This window comes from Trichosurus vulpecula, chromosome 4 (genome assembly GCF_011100635.1).
Source record: "Trichosurus vulpecula isolate mTriVul1 chromosome 4, mTriVul1.pri, whole genome shotgun sequence".
Classification (NCBI taxonomy): Eukaryota; Metazoa; Chordata; class Mammalia; order Diprotodontia; family Phalangeridae; genus Trichosurus; species Trichosurus vulpecula.
Window position 1 is genome coordinate 58,501,478 of NC_050576.1, and position 26,477 is coordinate 58,527,954.

At 38.9% G+C, this 26,477-nt stretch overlaps 1 protein-coding gene across 4 annotated transcripts in view; it reads right to left on the minus strand.

Annotated features, from left to right (window-relative positions):
• Window positions 1-26,477, minus strand: part of RXRG (retinoid X receptor gamma) — a 160,214-nt gene that overhangs the window by 78,315 nt on the left and 55,422 nt on the right. Inside the window, exon 1 of one of the 4 annotated variants that reach the window (XM_036753894.1) lies at window positions 8,296-8,449. The exons of 2 other annotated variants lie outside the window; for them this stretch is intronic. In XM_036753894.1, the coding sequence (XP_036609789.1) occupies window positions 8,296-8,344 (49 nt within the window). In that variant the 5' untranslated portion in view covers window positions 8,345-8,449. Of the gene's footprint in view, window positions 1-828; window positions 884-8,295; window positions 8,450-26,477 lie in introns of those variants that run through there. One more of the 4 variants, XM_036753895.1, reaches the window with a different exon arrangement.

Consider the following 26,477-nt stretch of genomic DNA (forward strand, 5'->3'; position numbering starts at 1 on the left):
AGTGTCCTGAAAACCTAGAAAGAATACAGTATCAAGGAGGAAAGGGTGATCAACAGGCTGCATATGGGAAAGGCAGAATGGTACAAAGGAAAGAGCACAGGACTTGGCATCAGGGGACCTAGATTAAAGCCCTTGACCATCTACTTGTCTGACCTTAGGCAAATTGTTTAATTTGCCAGCCTGAGTCACCTCATATGTAAAATGAGGGGTTATACTAGATAACCTCAGAGCTTCCCTGAAACTAGAGCCCTATGAAGGTCTCACTGTTCTCTCCCCTTTGATGGTGCTGTATCTTGGCTCTGGAATAGCAGGCACTACGACTAACCCCATGACTATGACTGATGCAGGTGATTGTGAACATCCTACAATCACCCACCATGTTAGGCACTGTTACATTAACCATCTCTCCTAGTCATATACATCAGCTCACCATCTCTGTGGCTTCTTAGATCAAAACTCAATTCTAAAGTAACCACTATTTCATGTGGGTTGATTTCCTCAGAAGACTATAAGCTCCTTGAATTCAGGAATTGTCTCTCTTTTTGTAGTTGTATTCCTGGAACTTAGCACAGTGACTTGCACATAGCGAGCACTTAATAATTGCCTTTACATTCATTCATTCATTCTTCAGATCTATCTACACTATTACTGCAAACTCTGCCCACCACCATGCATAAGCCAGTATAATCAATGATACATCGTTGTATCTGTTCCTTCTACTCGACTTCTCTAAACATCCTCACTAGCTTCAGTCTCAGCGGCGAAGAAGCAGAGAGAAAGGGGCTGCTATGATTGGCCTCCAAATCTATCCAGCTCTTTCTGGCTTACCTGGCATGATTAGAGCACTCCCATTGAATTTCTCATCCATGCTATAAATTACCACCTCTGCTTCTCCCCCTCTTTCTCTTCTTCTTTTCCTCCTCCTCTTTCTCTTCCTCCTTCTCCTCTTCCTTCACAGATGTACTCCATTGTCTCTGCCAAAATGACAAGTCTGTGGGCTGAACCAAGGTTTGGGATGTTGGCCATAAATTCTTCCATTCAGGGCCTGACTATTACAGACAAGGTAATCTTCAGAAAAATATATAAATATTATACATTTGTGTATATACATATATACACACATATATGTAATGTAGCTATGTGTACAGGCAGGTACATGGGTTTGTGTGTGGATATATATATATATATGCGTACATATAAATATATGTGCATATACATACATTGCACATGCATGTGCTTATGGTTTGTTGGCTATTGCCCTTCATGCTCAAAGAAGACCAAAATGACATCACTACATTGGAGTCAAGGTATAGCACGTCTGACAATGGCTGATCGGATCAATATGAGCTTAGAAGGCTCTACCACAAATCATCCATATGAACATTCGGAGTGGAGATGTTCCTAAATTTGTACATCCCACCTTTCTTTTGAGCTACTACCGTTCTGCTTTGCTCATAGAGCACAGTACCTTCTTTGATATGGGCATGCCAAGCCAGGTCATCCTGTGCCAGTGTCTCCCACATCTCACAATCAATTGCAAAGTTCTTCAGAGACAGGAGAGTATACTTGGATTGCTTCTTCTGACTTCCATGTGAGCTCTTGCCTTATATAAGTTCTCTGTAAAATAGTCTTTTAGGCAAAGGTACGTCTGGCATTTGAACAATGTTGCCAGCCTATCAGAGTTGTGCTCTTTACAGCAGAATTTCAATGCTTGGCAGTTTAGCTCAAGAAAGGACCTCAGTGTCTAATATCATATCTTCCCAGATGATTTCCAGAATCTTCCTAAGACAATTCAAACATAGACAATTCAGTTTCCTGGTGCTGGTAGACTGTCCAGTTTTCACAAGCATACAACAGTGAAGTCAGCAGAACAGCTCTGTAGACCTTCAGTTTAGTAAATACCTCTTCTCTCCTACACTTTCCTTCGGAGCCTCCCAAACTCTGGCAATATGTGCATCGACCTCATCATCTATGTGGACATTCCTGCCAAGGTAAATGAATTTATCCACAGTATTCAAAACTTCTTCATTTGCTCTAACTGATGGTTCCACGTATGGATTGTGTAGCGCCAGATGATGTGTGTGTGTGTGTTTGTGTATGTGTATGTGCATGAGCGCATGCATGTGTGTGTATGTGTATTTTTATCACTTCTTCTCATTTTGCCTTTCTTTTCTCAACTTTAAAATTGTAGAAAAGTGGCACAAACATCCTTTCAGAATCACTGGGGAAAAGAGTCCCCCAAGTTTGAAGGCAACGGCCTTTATGAAATCTATAGGGCAGATTCTCCAAGTGACTGTGCAATTCAATGGAAAAGGCAGCATTGATTTGGACCATTTCTACTATTTGCTATATGTGTGTCCTTGGACATGTCACTTAGCTTCTCTAGGCCTTGGTTTCCTCATTTGTAAAAAGCCAGTTAGACTAAATGATCTCCAAGTTCCCTTTTATCTCTGAATCTCTAAGCCTATGATTTCAAGATCCCCTCAGCGCAATTCCTTCCCTTAGTTATTGTTTGGTCATCCATCTCCCATAGAGATTGAAAATGGTGTAAAACAGAGATTATACTGGGCATATTCCTTAATCAAAGTTTATAAATTGACTTTTTATGTAAACTGTAATCATGCAGTCATGATCAATTCCCAATCCACCACTTACACAAAAAGCCTCTCTGGCTCAATCTTTCTTGGAGGAGGAGGGGAGATTCCTTCATTGAATCAGGGTGAGCCGAGTCAGAGCCTCATAGATCACCAGGCCCATGAATTAACTGCCTCTTTCCAAGGTAGCCTTCTTTTAACCTCTCTCAGACTCAGTTTCCCATCTCTGTGCCTTTGCACACATGGGACACACATACACACATGTACATTACATGGGACATGCCACAGCCTCCTGTCTGAAATGTACTCCTTCCTCACCTGGACCTCTTAGAATATCTGGTTTCCTTAAAAGCTCAGTTTGAATATTAGCTCCTTCCACGAGACCTTTCTTCTTCCAGTGTAGTACTGCCAACAAATAAATTACATCTCTTTTGTACATCTTTATTTACATGTGCACGTGTTGTCTTCCTTTATAGAATTCAAACACTCCCGTGGACGTGGACTGTTTCATTTTTGATTTTTTATTATCAACCTTAGCACAGGGCCTAGTGATTAATAAATGCTTATTGATTGATCTATCATCATGAATAAAACCTGCAACACCTACATCATAGATTTGTTTCAAGGCTCCAATGATATGATGTATGTAAAATGCTTTGCAAACGTAAAGTGCATATAGATGTCAATTACTACAACTTATTATTGGACAAAAAGTTTCAGAGAAGGTGGCAGTTTGCACTGGTGGAAAGAGTTTCCTCATTTGGAAGTTCCTTATGTCAATAAAATCACAGGTTCATTCCCTATCTCTAACCCTTATTGTATTATTATTGATACTATCATTGTCTGTGCAGCCAAGCGACCTAGGCATGGTTTTCTCTCTCCCTATGAAGAGGCTGTGCCTTCACATTCACACGGTCTGATTATTTTGACTGATTGTGTGTTGGAATGACTGGGCCGTGTCAGCTACCTGGCAAGTCAGGTCTAAGTTAAATGGATTTACCAAAGGACTAGGCTACAGTGTGTGGCCCTCTCAGGATTCCTGAGTGCTAAAACAACTGAAGATAACAAAGGTTTCCTCCTGTTTCCTGGAATCTGCCTATAATCACTTGCTGGAGCCTCTGAGGAAGCCTCCCCTTCCTCTTAATCTTCTCTCCACCCTGGGTATTATGCAATTGCTTGAGGGGATAATAGGGATTTTTCTTTATCATTCTCTCAGAGACAGGATCTAGGACTGGAGGCAGAGACTGTCTCACCCTGGGACAATAATTCTTCAGCTATGCAGCTGCCAAGTTCAGAGGATGGCCAGGAGACAAGGAGATAGGTTTCCTGTTGCCTCTAACACTCACTAAAGTGGAATGATGTGAGCCTGGAACAGCTCAGTGAGACTCTCTCTACCTGAGGCAACCAGACTGAGTGTTTTGCCTTTACTAATAGTTCAGTGCTGGCTTCCATCTAATGACTGATTATATTTTTTCACCACTGAATTGACTGGTAGTTTTGGACAATTGCAAACCTGATCTCATTTACAAATCCCAAACGTTATTTCCAGAGTGCTGATGATTCCCTAGAGAACCTGCAATGAGTCATGGTAGTCTGAAGTGGCTGGATTTGCCAATCTATAAAATAGGGGGAAATAAATCACATCTCATTTCATATGTGCAGAGCAGAGCAATTTGTTAACAAGAGGTTGAGCCTACAGAGAAACTCTAATCTAGTCCTGGCATTTCCGTCATTCATCCCTCGCTGTTTTCCTCAAGCCCTGGACCAGTGCATATCACTCTGATGCTAAGGACCTGTGTCTGAAATACTTAAGCCTGCGCTTTGGCTTAAATTTCCAGTTTTATTCAACTACAATTGTGGAGATCAACAGTACAAATCCCAAACCTCGTTGTTTTTCTCTCCTGAGTCTGAGAGGAAAATACTTCACAACTTAGGTAACTGTCTCCCTGGCCTTCCTCTCCCATCCACCCCCATTATATCTTATATCCCCATCCACATTTGGAATGTTGTGATCAGTGTGTAAATTTGTGCTTTTTACCAACCGAAAACTAATCACACCAAACACTGGGTAATCTCTCAATCACCAAATTAAGTCCATGTTTATAGAAACTGTCATTATTATCTTTTTTGTCTTTATTATCTTAACAGCAGCTACATTTGTTCTTCAGAAAATGATCCTGTTTTCATGTTTATAAAGTAATATTTCTAATTAATTTACATGTATTTATTTGAAAAGGTTGGACGTAGTGAAAAGATCACTGGCTCTGTGGTCAGAAGACCTTGGTTCAAATTCTGCAGTAGACACCACCTTTGTGACTTTGGACAAGTCATTTCTCCTGTCTGGGTCTGTTTCCTCATTTTTTAAATGAGAGGGTTGGGTTAAATTATCTGCAAGGTCCTGCCCTGCTCTATACATAGAGTCATAGGCTAATACATCTAGACTCTATACATATATATATGTATATATATATGCATATATATATATATATATATATATATATATTTGATCTAGACCTACACATTTATGGGTCTGAGGAAGTCCCAGTGTGGACACTCTCCATCAAACCACAATTGTATAGCTGCCTGGGGCACTGAGAGGTTAAGTCACTTTCTCATGATCACACTAATACGTGACAGTTATCAGAGTTGAACACAAGCCTTCCTTACTCCCATTTACATAATATTACTGTCTGAAAAACATAATTTTGATGATTTTAAGTTTATATAATAGTAACATAACCCTGATGATTCAAGCTCTTCCTTGGGAGGGCTTTGCCACTAACTAGCTTTGTGACCTTGGAGAAGTCATTAACTTCTATTTCCTCACTTGAAAAATGAGATGATCTCTCCTTAAGATAAAAGGAATCTCTAAAAATTCAGAATCTAGGAGAAAGACCCCCTGAATTCAATTTGATTCAATTCAACAAATATTTATTAGGCACCTACTATGTGCAAAGCCCCATGCTGGATATCTGAATTGAAATCTAAATATTACTTTACAATCTAAGCTTTATTCAGATTCCCCTCATTTTTCGTCACCTTAATTTGCACCCCCCACTGCACCTTAATTCACCTCACACACACACCTCCCTAGCTTTTCACCAAGCTGTTGACAAAATAACAAAAAAAATTTTTTTTTTGCCTCAAACGAATATTGCTGGTATTAATGAATTACTATAAGTAAAGAACTTAGAAGGTCCTGGAAAAGCATGGTACCACATAAGTACATTCCTTAGGCAATTGTACTCAGAGAGAAAGAAAGCAGCTATTTACAATTCTGTGTCCATGACACATGCCATGACATATGCCCTGACCCTGGGGTTCAGAAGTCTTTTCACACCCAGGATCTTACTGGAGACTGGAGACAGATTCCAACTTGCTGTATAAAGCTTCATCAGTCACCACCTAGCCTCAATCCAACCCATCCTTCTTTCTTGTGCTACAGTCTTACACTGATCTCCTCCACTGCCCATGGACCTGACCCTTCTCTGGACTGGGTGCAGATCCACTCTGTGGTATCCTAATACCTGGAAAAATGTCCTGCTTAGTAAAGGTGGAAGACAAGAGGAAACACTCCCTAATCACCAGGAGTTTCTAGATGCAGATACCTCTGAATGAATTGGCTACCTGTCCAGTGAGAAAGTGAGAAGAGATTCTGCCTTCAAGACTTCAGAAAAATCTCTGCTTTGCTTGGCTCAATGCTAGTTCTCTCACCTGTAAAGTCTCACCCCTGTAAGTTCCAGGTTATCTCTATTTTATCTTGTCCATATCCTATTGGTATATAGCTTTGGCAGGGGGGCACTGGCACTGTTGTCTCTCTGCCCTGTGCTGTCTGCCAGTGACACATGGCAAAGGCTCCACTATGGCTACTACAGACTGCATGGAACGCCACAGAACTGCATGGAACCCCAACCACCAGCCTAGAAGTGAGAACTCTAGTCAAGCAGTCATTTATTTGGTTTAAATGGTTCTGCCAGAAACTCTGAGGGTCTTCCTCTCCCAGATTAATTCTTTTATGAAGGTAAACTAAGCCATCTTCTGCCTCAATTCTTACTCAGCCTTTAATTACTGAATGGGCATTTTTTCAGACAAACTGAGACCTGGGAAAGGCCTTAACTTAAAAAAACCTGGGGCCCCACTGCTTCCGGGGACATTGCCAGTCACCTTGACCTATGTGTTGCCACTGGATTCTAATGACTCCAGAGGATAGAGTGAGGCTGATGACTTTGCACAGCCCTGCCTCACTTAAATCCAACTCACTTGTAAGTCAAGATATCATCCTCCTGATGTCATTGGTCCTCTTCAAGAAGGAAGGATGAACAACAACGATCGGGTCTAAATACCACCAGACAACCCATTTGGATGATTCTATCACTAAGAGGACTGTTTTCTAACTGAACTAACTACCCATTGTTCTTTTGTGGAAAAAGTCTTCCAAAGAATCTTGAAGTTAAAAAGGACCTCTCATAATTCAATCTGTACCCAGAAAAAAAAATTAATTCCCTTCATAACATACCAGACAAGTGATCACCCTGCCTTTGCTTAAAGAGCCCAATCGAAGGGGATCTCACTTCTTCCTGAGGCACCCCACTCCACTTGGGAACAGCTCTGCTGCTTGACAAGTTTTCCAGACATCAAGCCTAAATCTGACCCTCTCAGACTTCCCCTCCTTGCTCCAAGAGCTGTCTCGTGGGGCCAAGATGGACAAGATCAATGTCTCTTCCATGTGCCAGCACTTCAAATGTTTGAGGACTTTTGCCACTGCCTCCCTACCCCCAGCCTTCTCTTCTCCAGACTGGAACAAAAGCCCATGGAACACCTCCAGTATGTGTGATATCATGTCCATGTTGCTGCCTCCTCACAATAGGAAAACTTGGTCAGTCAGGTGGATGGTTCCTACCAAAAATAAGATTTTTACATGCATGCCCCCACAGAGAGAGAGAGAGAGAGAGAGAGAGAGAGAGAGAGAGAGAGAGAGAGAGAGAGGTGGAAATTATGGTGATGCATGACATGGGGGGGGAAGAAGGATGGGATATTCAAGATTTTTAGGATGGGAGAGGAAAGAAAGAAAATACAACGGCAAGTTATTTTTCCAGAGCACCCAACACTTCAGTCTGATGGGTAGAAAATGGTACTTTTCCAGAAAACAACCCTATCATTGTTAGCAAGCCTTTCCATGGCAGTTAATATTTTCAAAGCCTTTGACAATAGCTTTTCTTCCTGATAAGTGGTATAGGAGGAATGTAACCATACTTTTATTATTAACTATTCTACTTCCATGCACACTAGCTCCCACATAAATGCTCCTATTGTATCTGTAACTCATTCTCACACATATCAGCTCCCATTAATACTCCTCTTCAACTCAGCTTTTCTACACACACCACACAATCTCAGCTATATGCAATATACAATCTCTCAGTCTCTCTGTCTCTCTGTCTCTCTCTCTCTCTCTCTCTCTCTCTCTCTCTCTCTCTCTCTCTCTCCCTCTTTCCACACACTACACACACACATACACACACACCCCTTCTGTCTCAGCTTTCTTTCTTACACACCTGTGTATACACACTTGCTCTAACAATCCCAGTGAATTATTCCTTTCTGGAAGGATAAGGGAAAAACCACAACACATTCCTCCTTCCTCTTGTCTCTCATTCTTTCACATTAAGGTCAGTCAGCCCCGTCCAAGTGACATACTTACTGCCAAAGCCTGCAGGAAACTTCATGAAGTGAGAGTAATTGCCATACATGTTTACTCTTCAGTTCATCTTTCTCTCTCCTCTCTCTTTCTTTCCTCTTCTCAATAGTCCTGCCTCCCCCAGCTATTAGGCAAAGCCGGGACTCCTTCAACTTGGTGTGGGAAGAACAGTCATCATCTCCTGGCAGCCACTAGGAGTACAGGGGCCGTCCGCTCGCTGAGATTAATTAGGAAGGAGCCTGTCTCCGGACTGGAGAGTCTTCAGAGTGTGTTCCAGGCAGCTGTGGCAGCAGCAGCTGGTGTGTGGCAGTCAGAGCGCATGCTGCTGTTGCTGCCGCCTCTGCTGCTGCCGCCGCTGCTGCTGAGGCTGCTGCTGCCCCTTAGCTTCAGCTCAGAGCTAGGCTTCTGTGCCCCAACTATTCGAGCTCCTTACACGTTCTCTGAGGACTCCATCAGTGGCACAATCTATCAGCTGGGAAGCCAATCGATGTCTGACCGCATCGGCATAGGTCAGGAGTGAGGAGGGAGGGATCACGCAATGGGAACACTCTTTGGGTGCCTTTTCTTTCTGTGGCACCTTTCCCTCTCCAAAAAAAAATCAATGTGGCTTTATTTGAAAAGGATTTTTTTTCTCACTCCAGCATTTCCCCATTCGATGCAGCTGGTATTTGACCTGTGACAGGGATTTGGGGAGAAGGGAGGAATGAAGCTCTTCCAAGAGCACACAGTTAATGGAGCAAGAGACTGAGTCATAGGATCATGGAGCCAGGGCCGGAAGGGAGTGAAACTTCCTCCTTTTACAAATGGGGAAATTGGGGCCCAGAGAGTTAAAGTGACTTTCCCAAGGTCACACAGGTGATAGAGATAAGATCCGAAACCTCATTCTCCGACTCCAAAGCCAGTGTTCTCACCACTACACCGCCCTGCCTCCCCAAGTGCAAATAGCTAAAGCCTTCTTTCTGCAGGCTATGAGTTCTTGTGTGTTGCCCCCCATGTCACTTAACGGCTTCACCTAAGAGATTCACAGGACGGGGACCTGAGGGCCTGACTTGGCAAAGGAACAAAGAAGGGCTTCCTTCCACAGAAGAGCAGAATCTTGGGAAGTGCCAGGCACTGTGCGGGGACTGCATACAAAAACAAAAGCTAAAAACGACCCCTGCCCTCATGGTGTTTTCCTTTCCAACACAGTGGGAAATTAGAGCAGCCTTTAGTTTTTGTGGGGACTCTTTCCACGTCTAATTTTCTGAAAGCCTTTGCCATCCATCGCGTCTCAAATGAGAGGCTGGCGAATTGAACTGCGAAATGCTCTTAGACACAGCTCGCTCACAGTGGGCGACAACCTATCAAGGTAGGGAGGGGAGTATTGACTGGACCCTGGGGTTATTTTCCTAATGTCTCAGCGGAGGAATACATTAATCACTCCAAAGCACTATTTTTGTCTTTTCACTTTTCTGTCCAAAAAAGAAAGAAAGAAATCAATGACTCCTAGTTACCACAAGACAAAATCCCACTTGTGACATTTAAGGAACTGATTGCAATCTGGGATTCTAGCATACTTTTCCAATCATATTTCCCTCTACTCCTGCTTCATGAACCAATTCAATCCAAACATTGTACTGGGCAGTGGAGATTCAGAGACAAAGTAAAGACCTACCCTCAAGGAACTTACTTTCTACCGGGAAGATTAAACAGCGTAACACACTACTTCAGCTGGACTTCTACTCTCTAGCCTCCAAACAATCCATGCTTATTCCCACTCCTGTACTGAGAGGTAAAATGCAAGAAAGCACGTCGGTTCATCATCAGAGGATCTGGATTCCAATCCTATTCAGCAGTTTACTAGATGCATGCATGACCTTTGGCAAGTCTTAGCCTTAGTTTTCTCACCTATAAAATCCTGCCTTCTGCAGAACAGAAACCTCTCCTAATCCCTCTCAATGCTAGTGCCTTTCCTCCAACGTTATCTCCAGTTTATCCTGTCTATATCCTCTTTGTATATAGTTGTTTACTTGTTGTATTCCTTCATTAGAATGTGCGCTCCTTGAGAGCGGTGAACTGTTGGTTTGTTTTTTTCTTTCCTGTATCCCCAGCGCTTAATACAGTGTCTGCACATAGTAGGTGTTTCTTGCCTTCACATGAAAAGGTTTAGCTTAAAAAATCTTTTAAGTCCTTCCAGCTTTAAATCCTCCTAAAATCCTGTGCTGGTGTCATTTGGCTTCTCATTTGGCAAACTCTCCCCTCTATTCTGTTTAACCAACTCTTCCTCAACCTTTCAAGCCTAGTCCAATTCTTGTCTTCTCCCATAAGACTTTCCCTGACTTCTGCAATGCAAAAAAAAAACCCCTCTCTCTCCTACAAACCCTACCTCTTATATCTCACTTAATTTATCATCAAATCTTCTCCTTGGACACTTCTCACATTGTTGCTTCATATTATTTAACTTCTCACATGTTATAGGTCATGCATTTTCCAGGGTTAAGAGTTAGGTCAAACTGTTTTGAGTGATTATAATCTAATTTAGAAGAGTCTACCGTGTTCTAGGGATTAATGAAATCAACACAACGTCATCTGAAAACAAGATTAGTGACCTAACTCTCTATACGGAATACTTCTTCAATGGGGAATACTTCTTGCACTGGTCATTCTCCATGATGGTAGCAAGCACTTTTGGTGAGCATATCACTTTTAAAGCCTCTGTTGACATCAGTAATCAGAAGGTCAATGAACAAAGTTATTTGTTACATCTATTGTTTCTTCTTTCAAGAAAGCTTGTGGGATTTTGACGTATGCAAGCAAGGTACCTAACTGAGGGACAATTTTTAAGGGGATATTTTATTTTGCTCTACCAAAACAAATGATCATAAGATGATAGATTTAGAGTTGGAAATTTTTTATTTTGTCTTCCTCTCACCTCACCTCAAAAAAATTTTAAAAAAGAAAACTTTGTGTCAAATATGCATGGTAGTACTATAAAAAATAATAAAGGGGGTGGTTTCAAAGAAACCTGGGAAGATTTCTATGAACTGATGCAGAGTGAAGTAAGTAGAACCAGGGGAACAATATGCTATAACAACATTGTAAAAATGGACACTTTTTAAAGACTTAAGAATTCTAAGCAATGCAATGACCATCCTTCTCGTTTTACAGATGAGGAAAATGAGGCACAAAGTGGTTAAGTGACTTGCCTAGGGTCACATAACTCTTTGGCAACAGAAGCTTAGTTGAATTTCTATTGCCTTGAGGTTAAAAAACAAACTACCCTGTGTTTGATGTTTGAAATCCTTCTCAATCTGGCTCTCCCTAGTCTATCCTTCCAAGTTGATTACATGTTACTTCCTCTCAGGTACCCCACATGCCAGCCAAACCAAACGGCTTTGTTGTTGTTGTTTAGTCATGTCCAAATCTTCATGACCCCATTTGGGGTTTTCTTGGCAAAGATACTAGAGTGATTTGCCATTTCCTTCTCCAGTTCATTTTATAGATGAGGGAACTGAGGCAAACCGAGTTAAGTGACTTGCTCAGGATTACACAGATAGTAAATGTCTGAAGCTGGATTTGAACTCATGTCTTCCTGACTCCAGACCTGGCACTCCATCCACTCTGCCACCTAGCCACCCCTGGTACTAACTACATATTGTTCCCCATATATGACATTCCTTTGCTTGACTGTATGCTTTTACATAGGCTATCCCCAATGCCTGGAAAGCTTTCTCTTTTCCCTTCTGCCTCTTGGAGCTCTGAGCACCCTTCAATGTTTATATCAAGTGCTAACTTCTACAAGACACCTTTCTCAATCTCCTAGTTATTAATTCTCCCTTAATCACTGTGCATTTTGTTTGTTCTGTGTGTGTGTGTACGTGTATCTATTAACATATTGTGGAGCAGCTAGGTGCCACAGTGAGTAGAGCACCTGCCCTGGAGTCAGGAGGACCTGAGATAAAATCCAGCCTCAGACCCTTGACACACTTACTAGCTGTGTGACCTTGGGCAAGTCATTTAACCCCAATTGCCCTGCCTTTCCCCCTCCAAAAAAATTCTACCTGGAATAAAATCTTTTAAAAAAACATATTATTTTCCCTATTAGGACATAGCTCCTTTAATAGCAGAGTTGTATCCACAGTGCCTAGTACATAGTAGGTTTCCTCATACATAAAAATAGTGATTGTACTTTCACTACCTAACCATAAGATTCTGAGGAGTAAATGAGACAATGTTTGTAAAGTACTTTGTAAGGGTTAAAGCTCTATTAAAAAACATAAGCCAATAATCAACTTGGTGAACTCCCAGTAAAAAGCAGTTCACAAGGTTCCCTGAGATCCCAGAAGCTTCCTGCTTACACCATCATTAGGAAACTGCTTATATACCCTTTGCCCAAAAAGGCTCACTGCTGAGTTTGAGGCCAATCCATCAAATTGTCCCAGTCTGTCTCACACTGTCCTGACTCACAACAGCCATGGGTGGGGAAGAAGGAGAGTCAACTCAAATGGCCCCATTTGCATCAGAGCTTCCTGGCCTACAAGCCAAGGAGCAACATTGCCCTCCTCCTTTGGCTGCCAGTGATGCTATCCAAACTGTAGCCTATAGGCTGGGTACCACTGCCTTCATCACTATCACTGAGGATCGGGGCATTATTTTCTTCTCACCCTCTCCATTTTTTACAGTGGTCTATAATGCCAGATATAGAAGTCCTCTTGGGACAATTGGGATCTGGTCCAGTGGCCTCTCTTTGGTCAAGGAGGAAATAAACATTACTTTGTCTTACAAACTGTTTTTACCCGGGAGGGTCATTGAGTGGAAGGTTTTTGGTAAAGTAATTCTTCGTGTGAAGGCTTAGGCTCTAAGTGGTCTCTTGTACCAGAGGCAGAGCTGCATTAGGACAACCCCATTGCTGTTGATCATTTCCGTATATCTGACTGTCCTGACTCACTGAGGTTAGCACCAAGTCTAGACTGCGTTTGGGGTGCTCAGTATCTGGCAAGACTTTAAGACACAAAGTTGTAGCTACCTCATCTTTGCTTTTTCTTTAAAAGTCAGACAGTTGGTTATCAGCTAAGTTAAGACTAGAACTCAAATCTCCACACTCCCTACTAGGATTCTGATCACTAGATCATACTGCCACTAATCAATGGTATGCTTCCACCCTATGCATACTTCTATCTCTTCTCATATTTCTTCATAGTCTGCTTCTTTTCTGGCTAAAACTTCCAACCCCATATTTTCTCATGTTGTAGTAGTAACCTTCCATCTCTGCCACCTTGACCGGATGCTTCTAGTTCCAGCATCTGCCCTCTTCTACCAATACTACACCTCACAATTAAGGCATAATGAGCCTAGGATGAATCTATTACATGAGATGGGTCAAGTCACTAACAATACAGAGTGATAAAAAAATCATATGACTGAAGAATAAATTGACCAGCAGATCACTAGCTGGCTTTTAAATAACTTCAGTCTCAACAACTGCCTTTCCTGACTTCCTTTAAGTCTCAGCTAAAATCTCATGTTTCACTTGGCCTTCCCTCTGTTAATTATTTCCTATTTATCCTATATATAGCTTGCTTCATATTGTTTGTCCTTCATTCTCTAAGAAGACCAATGACATCATGAGGGTAATGACTTGCGAGTGAATTGGATTTAAGTGAGGCAGAGCAGAGCAAAGTCATCAGCCTCACTCCGTCCTCCAGAGTCATCAGAGTCCAGTGGCAAGACATAAGTCAGGATGACTGGCAATGGCCCAGGATGCAGTCAGATATATTTGTTTGCATATTGTCTCCATTCAAATATAAACTCTTCGAGGGCAGGTATTCTCTTTTGCCTCTCTTCATTTCCCTGGTGATTAGCCCAATGTCTGGCACACAGCAGACAATTAATAAATAATCATTGATTAATTGACCGATTGAATGAGTTTCCCTAAGGCCACATTACTCAGCCTACTCTATTGCCATTATGGAGCCTGCCATGACTCAGTCATGACCCCAGAACCTCTTTACGGATGTTCCTTCAAGTCTGGTGTTCTTTTCTTAGGACACTTGAATAGGCATTGGCTACGTCCGGCTCCAAATTCATCAGGCTTAGCCCTTTGATAGGCATATAACAGGTGTGTTTGTACCCAGACAGCTGATCCTAGCTGCCTGTTCTGTACTCTTGGCAAGCTTCCTAGGACTCTGGGGGCAGTTCCACCTCAGCCCTATTAGTGGCACCCTCCAGCCCAATTTCTTTAGGGAAGGCCTACTAGCATGATGGAACCTGCCCTGAACTTGAAGCCACACAAACTGGGTTTTAGTCTTAGCTCTAAAATTACAGTTGCAGGAAAATCGTTCAACCTCTTTCCTCAGTTGGTTATCTGAAAAAAAATAGGTATGATAGTGCTAGATAGGTTTGTATAGGGCTTTGAAGCTTACAAAATGCTTTACACGCTTGTCATTTAATCTTTCCAACAACCCTGCAAAGAGGTATTATATCAGGGTAGTTAGGTGGACACAGTGGGTAGAGCTCTAGGCCTGGAGTCAGGGCTCAGATATTTGCTAGCTGAGGCATCTTGGGTAAGTCATTTAACCTCTGCCTGACTCAGTTTCCTCATCTGTAAAATGGGGATTATAGTAGTGCCTACCTCCCAAAGTTGTTGTAAAGATTAAATAAAATAATGTTTGTAAAGTATCTAGCACAGTGCCTAGCATATAGTCAGTGCTATATAAGCAATAGCTAATATTACTAATCCCATTTTACAACTGAGGAAACTGAGACAGAAAGTAATTAAGTGACTAGACCAGGGTCACCCAGTTAGGAAATGTGAATTTGGGTCACCCTTACTCCAAGGTCTATAATCTATCCCCTTTGCCACCTACCTGCCTTAATAATTATTTTTGGTTCCTACTTGATAGGGTGGTTGTGAGAAAAAGTATTTTGTAAAACTGAGAGAGCCCATATTCTGTCCCTGCATGTTGAACGCATCCACTACAAATTTTTATATAATTTGGGGCCCCATTGTAGCAAGGAAATTCTTCTGCTACTCCCTAATAGAGTCTCTATTCCATTGACCTAGAAGACATAATTTAAGAATTACTGGGCTACATGAAAGCCACGATAAGAAAGAGCCTAGAGCACATATTTCAAGAAATTATAAAGGAAAACTGCCTTAATATCTTAGATCCAGAGGATAAGATAGAAATTGAAAGAATCCATCAATCACTTTTTAAGAGAGAACCCAAAGTGAAAACTACAGGAATAATATATCCAAATTCCAGAGATCCCAGGACAAGGAGAAAACATTGCAAACAGGAGGAAAAAATTCAAATATCATGGAGCCACAGTCAGGATCACACAAGATTTAGCAGCAAAGGGCTTGGAATGTGATATTCCTGAAGGCAAAGGAGATAGGATTACAACCAAGAAGAACCCATCCAGCAAAACTGAGTATAATCCTTCAGGGGGGAAATGTATATTTAATGAAATAAAGAACTTTCAAGCACTCCTGGAGAAAAGACCAGAGCAAAATAGAAACTTTAACATTCAAATACAGGATACAAGAGAAGCATAAAAAGGTAAACATGAAAGAGAAATCAGAAGGGACTCAATAAGGTTAAACTGTTTATATTACTGTATGGGAACATGATGCATGTAAGTCCTGAGAATTTTATAATTATTATGGCACTTAGAAGGAGTGTACATAGACAAAGGGCACAGGTATGAGTCAACTGCATTGGCCCGATCTAAAAAAAAACCGTGGGGTAAGAAAGAGGGATGCACTGGGGGAAAAAGAAGGGAAAGGAAGTATGGGGAAAATTATCTCACATAAAAGATGAGCAAAGGAAGAGTTTTTACAGTGGAAGGGAAGATGGTGGGGGGAGGGGCAGGCAATGGTTGAACCTCACTCTCATCAGAATTGGTTCAAAGAGGAAAGAATACACACACATACACACACACACACACACACACACACACACACACACGTACAGTTGGGTATAGAAATCTATCTTATCCAAAAGGGGATAAGAGAAGAAGAAGAGTGATAAAATGGAGAGTGCCTTAAAGGAGGCAGTGGTCAGGAGCAAAACTAACTTTTGAGGGAGACAGAGTAAAAAGAGAGAGAAGGAAAAACAAAAGAAAATAGAATGGAGGGAAATATACAATTAGTAATCATTCATAGCTGTGAATGTGGATTGGATGAACTCACCTATAAAACAGGAGTGGATAGTAGAATGGATTATAAGCCAGAATCCACGTATATATTGTATACAAGAGATATACTTAAAACAGAAAAACACACACTGAAAAAGTTAAAATAAGGGGCTGGAGCAGAATCTATTATGCTTTAGCTGAAGTAAAAAAAAAAGGCAGGGGTAGCAATCATAATATTAGACAAAGCAAAAGCAAAAATAGACCTAATTAAAAGAAATAATCAGGGAAACAATTTTTTTTTCTAAAAGGTATCACAGACAATGAAGTAATATAAAAATGTTATGGAAAGTTTCTCTGATAAGGGCCTCATTTCTCAAATATGTGAGGAACTAAATCAAATTTATAAAAAATAAGAGCTATTCCCCAACTGATAAGTGATCAAAAGATATGAACAGGCAGTTTCCAGAAGAAGAAATCAAAGCTGTCTATAGTTGCATGAAAAAAAAATACTCTAAATCGCTATTGATGAGAGAAATGCAAATTAAAACAACTCTAAATTACCACTTCATACCTATCAGGTAGCCTGATAAGACAAAAGGAAAGTCACAAATAGATGGGACTTGGAAAAATCGGTGCCCTTATGTACTGATGGTGGAGTTGTGAGCCAGTTCAACCATTCTGGAGAACAATTTGGAACTATGCTCAAAATGCTATATATCTGCGCATACCTTTTGAGCCAAGTATACCACTACTAGGTCTGAATCCAAAAGAGATCAAAGGAAAAGGAAAAGGACTTATATGTACAAAAATATTTATAGCAACTCTTTTTATGAGGGCAAAGATTTGAAATTTGAGGAGATACTCAGCAGTTGGTGGATGGCTGAACAAGGTGTGGTATATGATTGTGATGAATACTACTGTGCTTTAAGAAGTGACAAACAGGATGCTCTCAAAAAACCACAGGAAGACCTATATGAATTGATGCAGAATGAAGTGAGCAGAATTAGTGGTATGTTGTACACGGTAACAGCAATACTGTAGTGATGATCAAATGTGAAAGACTTAACTGCTCTGCTCAATACAAAGATCCAAAATAATTCTGAAGGATTCATGATGAAAACGCTGTCCACCTCCAAAGAGAAAGAACTAATGAAATAAGGGCAAATTTAAGTATAAGTTTTTCACTTTGTTTTTCTTGCTTTTTTGCAACATGGCTAATATGGAAATATGTTTTGCATGACTTCACATGTATATTTGATATCATATTGCTTACCTCCTCAGTGGGTTGGATTGGAGTTGGAGGGAGCAGGAAAACTTAGAATTCAAAAAAATTTAAAATGTTAAAAATAAATAAATAATGTTTAAATCTCCTGTTTGCACAAAATGTAAAGCAGTAGTGCTATAGTGGATAGAGAAATTGCCTAAGAACCATGAAGGCCTGGGTTCAATTGCTACTTCTGATACATACTGGCTGGGTACTATTAATAATAGTCACATTTATATAATCCGTTAATGTTTTCAAAGTGCTTTACAAATATCTCATTTTATCCTCACAGTAACCCTAGGTGGTAGGTGCTGTTATTATCCCCATTTGAAGAAACTGGTGAAAATAGAGGCTAAATGACTTGCTTAGAGTCACATAGCTAGTAAGTGTCCAGTGCAAGATTTGAACTCATGTCCTTCCTAACTTCAAGTCTAGTGCTTGTTCCATTGTAACACCTAGCTACCTGGCGGACACATGATCTTGCATCAGAGCCCAATCAATCTCTTGGCTTGATTTGGTTTTCCTTGGCTTTCCTGACCTCAGTTTGCCCCATGTCTCTCAACCTATCTTCTGCCCCTATCTACTGATTCCTCAGCCTACAGGACCCACCTCTAGAACTGGTTATTCACTGTTGATGCTACAAACCCTTTGACCCTCAGCCTCAGATGTTGACCTTAGGTTATCTCTATTCCTGGTTCTTCATGTACTACTCACTACCTCATAACACATGACTATTCTTAACACTGGATGCTTTATCACCATGAACAGCCAGCGTACTGATGGAGAAGAGATACACATAGAATGATAAATAGTAATGAAACTTAGCACATAGTTAATGCCACCTAAGTGGTGAAGACAGTAAATACCTTGGGGGGGGTCAATGGGAACTCTCTTCTCCAGCTCTCAACTCTACCATCCCAAAGTCAGTGAGTTAATGCCAGAGCTGGGGTTAAAATGCTGGAAGTCTCTTGACTATCAAGCTAGTTACATCACCTCTCCTCTAAAGGCTACTTATTTTCTGAACCAATGAATTTAGAGCCAACTATTTACTGTCTTGAGGTAGAATGGTAGAATAGAGAGGCATGCAGCTAGAAAGATCTGAGTTCATGTCCCAGACACTTACTGGCTATGTGACCCTGGGAAAGTCACTTAATCTATTAGTGTTCTAGGCAACTCTCTCTTAGACTCTAAGTTGCAGAGAAAATGACAACTTGCATGAGTAGAAGGAATCTTCTCATCTGAAAGTTTCCTATTCCAATTAAATTGCAGGTTCTGTATCTATTCCTACTTAGTCTTTTATACTTTTGTTGTTGTTGTTTAGTCAATTAGTCAATTTAGTCAAATATTGTTGTTTAGTCCAGCTCTATGTGACCCTATTTGGGGTTTTCTTGGCAAAGATATTGGAATGGCTTGCCATTTCCTTTTTCTAGCTCATTTTACAGATGAGGAAACTGAATGTGATATCCCAGAAGGGAAAGGAACTAGGATGAAAACCAAAAAGAAACTACCCAGTGAAACTGAGTATAATTCTTTAAGGGGAGAAATGACATTTAATGAAATAGAGGACTTTCAAGCAATCCTGATGAAAAGACCAGAGCTGAATAGAAAATTTGACTTTCAAATACAAGATTTAAGAGAAGCATAAAAATGTAAACATGAAAGAGAAACCAGGGAGTATATGGGCAGATGATACTTGTCACTCCTAAGAATTTTATCATTATTAGAGAAGTTAAAAGAAGTATACATAGACAAAGGGCACAGGTACAAGTCAGTTATGTTGAGATGATCTCAAAAAACATGAAGGGATAAGAAAAAGGGATGCACTGAGAGAAGGGAAGGAGGGATAAAATGGTATAAATTATCTCACATAAAAGAAGCATGAAAGGAGGAGCTTTTACACTGGAAGAGAAAATGGGAGTGACAGTCAATGAACCTTATTCTCATCAGAATTGTCTCAAAGAAGGAATAACATGCACACTGAGATGGGTATAAAAATCTATCCTACCCTACATGGAATTACAAGGAGAAGAGGATTAGGGAAGATATGGATAGATATAGAAGATAGAAATTAGAAAGAAGAGTGAATTGGGGGAGGCAGCAGTCAAAAGCAAAAGAGACTTTTGAGAAGGGACAGAGTGAAAGAAGAGATAGAGAAAAGGATAAACAAGGGAAAATAGGATAGAAGTAAATACACTATTAATAATCATAACTGTGAATGTAAATGGGATGAACTCACCCATAAAATGGAAGCGTGTAGCACAGTGGATTAAAAACCAGGATACAACAGTATATTGTGTACAAGAGATACACTTGAAGCAGAAAGATACCCAGAGAGTAAAGATAAGGGGCTGGAGTAGAATCTATTATGCTTCAGCTGACATTTAAAAAAGCAAGGGTAGCAATCATGGTCTCAGACAAAGCAAAAGCAAAAATATATCTAATTAAAAGAGATAAGAAAGGAAACTATATTTTGCTAAAATGTACCATAGGCAATGAAGTAATATTAACACTAAACATACATGCATGAAATGGCCTAGTATCCAAATTCTTAAAGGAAGAGTTAAATTAATTACAGGAGGAAATAGTAAAATTATACTAGTGGTGAACCTCAACTTCCCCTCTCAGGACTAGATAAATCTAACCCAAAAAAGGAGATTAATAGAGTTTTAGAAAAGTTAGATATGATAGACCTCTGGAGAAAAATAAATGGGAAGAGAAAATGATATACCATTTTATCAATGGTACTTGGTACAAAAATTAAATGTATTATGGCATAAAAACTTGACACAAAAATTAAATGTATTATGGCATAAAAACCTCACGTCCAAATGTAGAAAAACAGAAATATTAAAAGCATCCTTTTCAGATCATAATGCAATAAAAATTACATTCAATAAAGGACTTAGAAACATAGATGAAAATTAATTGGAAACTAAATAATTTAATCTTGAAGAATGAGTGGTTCAAAGAACAAATCATAGAAACAATCAATAATTTCATTAGCAAGAAACAACGAGACAATATACCAAAATTTATGGGATGTAGCCAAAGCAGTACTTAGGAGAAATTTTATATCTCTAAAGGCTCATATAAATAAAAAAGAGAAAGAGCAGATCACTGAATTTGGCATGCAATCAAAAAAAAAACCCAAAATTTTAAATTCCAATTAAACACCAAATTGAAAAATCCTGAAAATCAAAGGAGAAATTAATAATAATAAAAGTAAGAAAACCATTGAACTAATAAAACTAGTATCTGGTTTTATAAGAAAAAGAAAAAAAAATAGATAAATCAAGTATTAGGTGTTATTTTGCCTAATTATATGCCAATAAATCTAACAATCTAAGCAAAATTGATGAATATTTACAAAAATGTAAATTATCCAGCTTAACAGAAGAGAAAACTGACTGTTTAAATAAACCTACTTTAGCAAAAAAAAAATTGAACAAGCCATAAATGAGCTCCCTAAGAAAAAATCCCCAGGAACAGACAGATTCACAACTGAATTATACCTAACATTTAAAGAACCATTAACTTCAATACTATATAAACTATTTGTAAAAAAAAAATAGGCAAAGGAGTTCTACCAAATTCCTTTTATGACACAAATATGGTACTTATAGGAACACCAGGAAGAGCAGAAACAGGGAAAGAAAACTATAGACCAATTTCCCTAATGAATATTGATAAAAAATTTTTAAATAAAATATTAGCAAGAAGATTATGGCAATATATACTATTAATGCACTAATTAAAGCAGCATATACTGATACAGCAATAAGATCATATACTATGACTGGGTGGGATTTACGCCAGGAATACAGGGCTAGTTCAATATTAGAAAAACTATCAGCATAATTGACCATATCAGTAAGAAAGCCAAGAAAAATCATATGATTATCTCAATAGATGCAGAAAAATCTTTTGACAAAATATGACACTCATTCCTATTAAAAGCACTAGAAAGAATAGGGATAAATGGAGTTTTCATTAAAATGATGAGTAGCATCTACCTAAAACCACCAGCAAGTATTTTCTGTAATGGGTTTAAGCTAGAAGTCTTTCTAGTAAGATCAGGGGTGAAGCAAGGATATCCATTATCACCACTATTTTTCAATGTTGCATTAGAAATGCTACTAGAGCAGTAAGAGAAGAAAAAGAAATTGAAGGAATTAGGATGGACAATGAGGAAACAAAACTAACATTCTTTGCAAATGATATTATGGTATACTTACAGAATCCTAGAAAATCAACTAAAATAGTTGAAATAATTAACAATTTCAGCAAATTTCAAGCTATAAAATAAAACAATATAAATCATCAGTATTTCTATACTAGCAACAAAGTTCAGTAGGAAGAGGTAGAAAGAGAAATTCCATTTAAAATAACTGTAGACAATATAAAATACTTAGGAGCTCTACAAGAACACAATTGCAAAACACTTTTCACACAAATAAGTCAGATCTAAGTAACAGGGGAAATATTAATCGCCCATGTGTAAGCCAAACCAATATAATAAAAATGATAATTCTACTTAAATTAATTTACTTATTCAGTTCCATACCAATCAAACTACTAAAAAATTATTTTATTGAGCTAGAACAAGACAAAACAAAATTCATCTGGAAGAACAAAAGAACAAGAATATCAAGAAAATTAATGAAACAATGTAAAGGAAGGTGGCCTAGCAGTACCAGATACTGAACTGTATTACAAAATTGTAAGCATCAAAACAATATTGTATTGGCTAAGAAATGGAGTGATGGATAAGTAGAATAGACTAGGTTCATAATACGTGGTAGTAAATGACTATAGAAATCTAGTGTTTGATATGATCCAAGCTGTTAGAACAAAAACTCAGTATCTGACAAAAATTGCTGGGAAAACTTAAAAGTAGTCTGACGGAAACTGGGTATAGTATAACAAGATAAGATCAAAATGGGTACATGATTTAGACATCAAGAGTGATATCATAAGCAAATAAGGGGAATGTGGAATAGTTTACTTGCCAGATCTATGGATGAGGGAAGAAGTTGTGACAAAAGAAGAAATAGAAAACACTATAGAATTTAAAATGGATAATTTTGATTACATTAAATTAACAAGGTTTTACACGAACAAAACCAATGTAGTCAAGATGAAAAGGAAAGCAAAAAATAGAGGAAATTTTTTGCATCAGATTTCTCTGACAAAGGCCTCATTTTTCAAATATATAGAAAACTTTGTAAGAACATGAGTCATTCTTCAATTGATAAATGGCCAAAGGATATGAACAGAAAGTTTTCAGGTGAAGAAATCAAAGCTATCTACAATCATATGAAAAATGCTCTAAATCATTAGCTATTAGAGAAATACAAATTAGAACAACTCTGGTCCACAGCCCCACACCTATCAGATTGTCTAACACGACCAAAGGAAAATGACAAATGTTGGAGGGGATGTGGGAAAATTGAGACATTAATGCATTTTTAGTGTAGTTGTGAACTGATCCAACTGTTTTGGAGAGCAATTTGGAACTATGCCTAAAAAGCTATAAAATTCCTAGTGCTACTAGTTCTGTATCCCAAACATATCAAAAGCAAAGGAAAGGGACCTATATGTACAAAAATATTTAAAGCAGCTCTTTTTGTGGTGGCAAATAATTGACATTTAAGGGGATGCCCATCAATTGATGAATGGCTAAACAAGTTGTGGTATGTGATTGTGATGGAATATTATTGTGCTAAAAGAAATGATGAGCAGGATACTCTCAGAAAAACCTGTAAAGTCTTACACGAACTGATGTGAAGTAAAATGAGTAGAACCAGGAGAACATTGTACACAGTAACAGCAATATTAAGGACTATTAAGGACTATGGACTATTAAGGACTCATCTATTCTCAGCAATACAAAGATCCAAGACAATTTCAAAGGACTCATGACGAAAAATGCTGTCCACCTCTAGAGAAAGAACTGATGGAGTTTGAATGCAATCAAAGCATACATTTTTTTACTTTATTTTTCTTGGAGTTTTTTTGTCTGTGTATTCTTTCACATTATAGCTAATAAGGAAATATATTCTGCATGACTACACATGTATAATCTACATCAAATTGCATGCCTTCACAAGGAAGAAGTAGGGAAGGGATGTAGGGAAAGAAAGAATTTGGAACTCAACATTTTTTAAATGAATGTTTAAAATTGTTTTTACACGTAATTGGAAAAAAATAAAATATAATTTTTTTTAAAATCTGGCTTCAGACATTTACTATCTGTGAGACTCTAAATAAGTCACTTAATCTTGCTTTGCCTCAGTTTCCTCAACTATAAAAAGTGGATGATAATAGCACCTACCTCCCAGGTTTGTTGTGAGAATTAAATGAGATAATAATTATAAAGTGTTTGCTATAGTGCCTAGCACATAGTACATACTATATACACACTGGCTATTATTACTATCCTTTTTCTATTTCTTGCCTTGATCCAGTTCTGTTTGGGTTGCCCTGATACTCCAGTCTTAGCCTCTTTTCCAATGACCTGGTTATTTTTTTCTCAGCTACCCTAACTCAATGGAAATGGAAACCCGGTAGCCAACCTTATTGGGAGAATTTTTATCCTTGGATGATGCATCTGGGGAGAAACTTCATATGGCCATGCATTTCAGATTGGTGACCTCTAAAAGCTAATAACAATAGCAAACACACACAACCTATATTTTCATGGCATAGTAACTAGAGTGCTGAGCTTGGATTCAGGAAATCCTGGGTTCAAATCTTGTTTCAGTTGCTAATGAACTGTGTGACTATGAACAAGTCACTTAATATTGCTGAACCTCAGTTTTCTAATTTTTGAAAGAGATTACTAAGGGGTGCAGCAGATAGGACACTAGACCTGGAGTCAGAAAATACTAAGTTCAAATTTTGTCTCGAATAATTATCAGCTGTATAACCTTGTCAAGTTACCTTCATCTTTATCAACCTCAGTTTCATCCACTGTTGTGTGAGGATCAAATAACAAAATATTTGTAAAGTGTTTTGTAAGCCTTAAAGCACTATAAACGCTAGCTATCATCATTATACCAATAGAGCTTTTCTCACAAAGATATTATACAGTCTAAAGAGGTAACACATGTAGTATTCTCATTATTTCATACACCATGTACAAGGCTTGTCATCAGAATCAAATGGGGAAATGTATGTAAAATCTCTTTTGCAAACATAAAATAGTATAGAAATGGATTCTTGTTACAAATTTCATAGCACACTTTATTATATATTACATTGTATTATGAGAATGGAAGAGGGTAAGAGCTGTCCTCAAAACCAGAAATATCTGAGTTCAAATGTCACCTCTGCCACATACTAGCTCTATGAATTTAGGCAAGTCACTAAACCTCCCAGCATTCTAGGCACCTTTAAGACTATAGATTGGAAGTGCTGACCTGAATTGGCAGATGGAATTTCCTCACCTCGTAGTTCTCTGTGTCTACTAGTGAAATCACAGGTCCTATCCCTATGTGTTCTTATCCTATTATGTCTGAAAACATTAGGGAAAATTAGAAGTCCCAAAGGTATTCCCCCCACCCCGCCACTTTCCTTCTTCATTGCAGCACCCCATGTAGACCAATCCTATCTGAGAAATGTCTCACTCTCCAATATTACTCCTCTCTCCTTCACCATCAGAACTCCCATTCCTTTGGTGACATGCTATCAGTCACTTGTCACAGAGCAGTGGTTCTCAACATGTAGGCTGTTTACCCCTGGGAAGCTGCAACATTACAGAAAAGAGATTCAGAATTCCATATATTCCCCCAAGAATTGACACACTTATCTTTATTTAGTTCTAATAAAATATGCAATATGACTTAATGTGATAAAAATGCAAACAGCTCCTGTAAACGGAACAAAATGTGCCTGCCCTGATGCATTTATTAATTTGTTTCAATTATGTAGATGCTATTGTGATTAATAAAATATTAATTTATTTTAAATCATTACAAAATTCATATTCACTTTCCGGTTTGTATTTTCTCAAACTTTCACAATAATATATTGCATTTTGTAGTTCTTTAAAGTTCATATGATACCTTGTATACATTCTCTCATTTGAGCTCAAAACAGTATTGTGAAAGAGGTAATGTTATTCCAGGTGCATTTCACCTGTAATTAGGAAACTGACATTCAAAGAGTTAGTTAAATGACTTGCCCAGGATCACAGAGCTAGGAAATATCTGAGGCACTCGGGTCTTCCTGACATGAAGTTCAGGGCTTTGTCCATTACATCATGCCGCCTCATAGGTTAACTAAGAGGTGTTATTATATAATTGGAATTCATCAATTTCTTGACATTTAAAAAGGGATCTTCATACTCCAAAAGGCTAGAAATCACTGTCATAGAAGATAAGCTGACAAATGAAGGTGGCCCACGTAAACAGCCTAAGCAAAGGGATCGCACATTGAGTCAAATCAATTAATGAATATTTGTTGAACTTCCCACGTGATATGGTGTAAAAGAGGCAGATAGATGGCTTTAGTGGTTAGAGCGCTGGGCCTGGAGTCAAGAAGACTTGAGTTCGAATTTGACCTCAGACACTTACTAGCTGTGTGACCCTGGACAAGTCACTTAACCTCTGTTTGCCTTAATCCACTAGAGAAGAAAATGGCAAACCACTCCAGTATCTTTGCCAAGAAAACCTCCCATGGATAGCATTGGTGTTCTATGGTCCATACAACTCCAAAGAGTTGTAGGTGCCTGAACGACAACATCAACAATAAAGGTGTAAATGAGTAATCATCAGCTTAATGGGTTACCCTTTGGATGGCG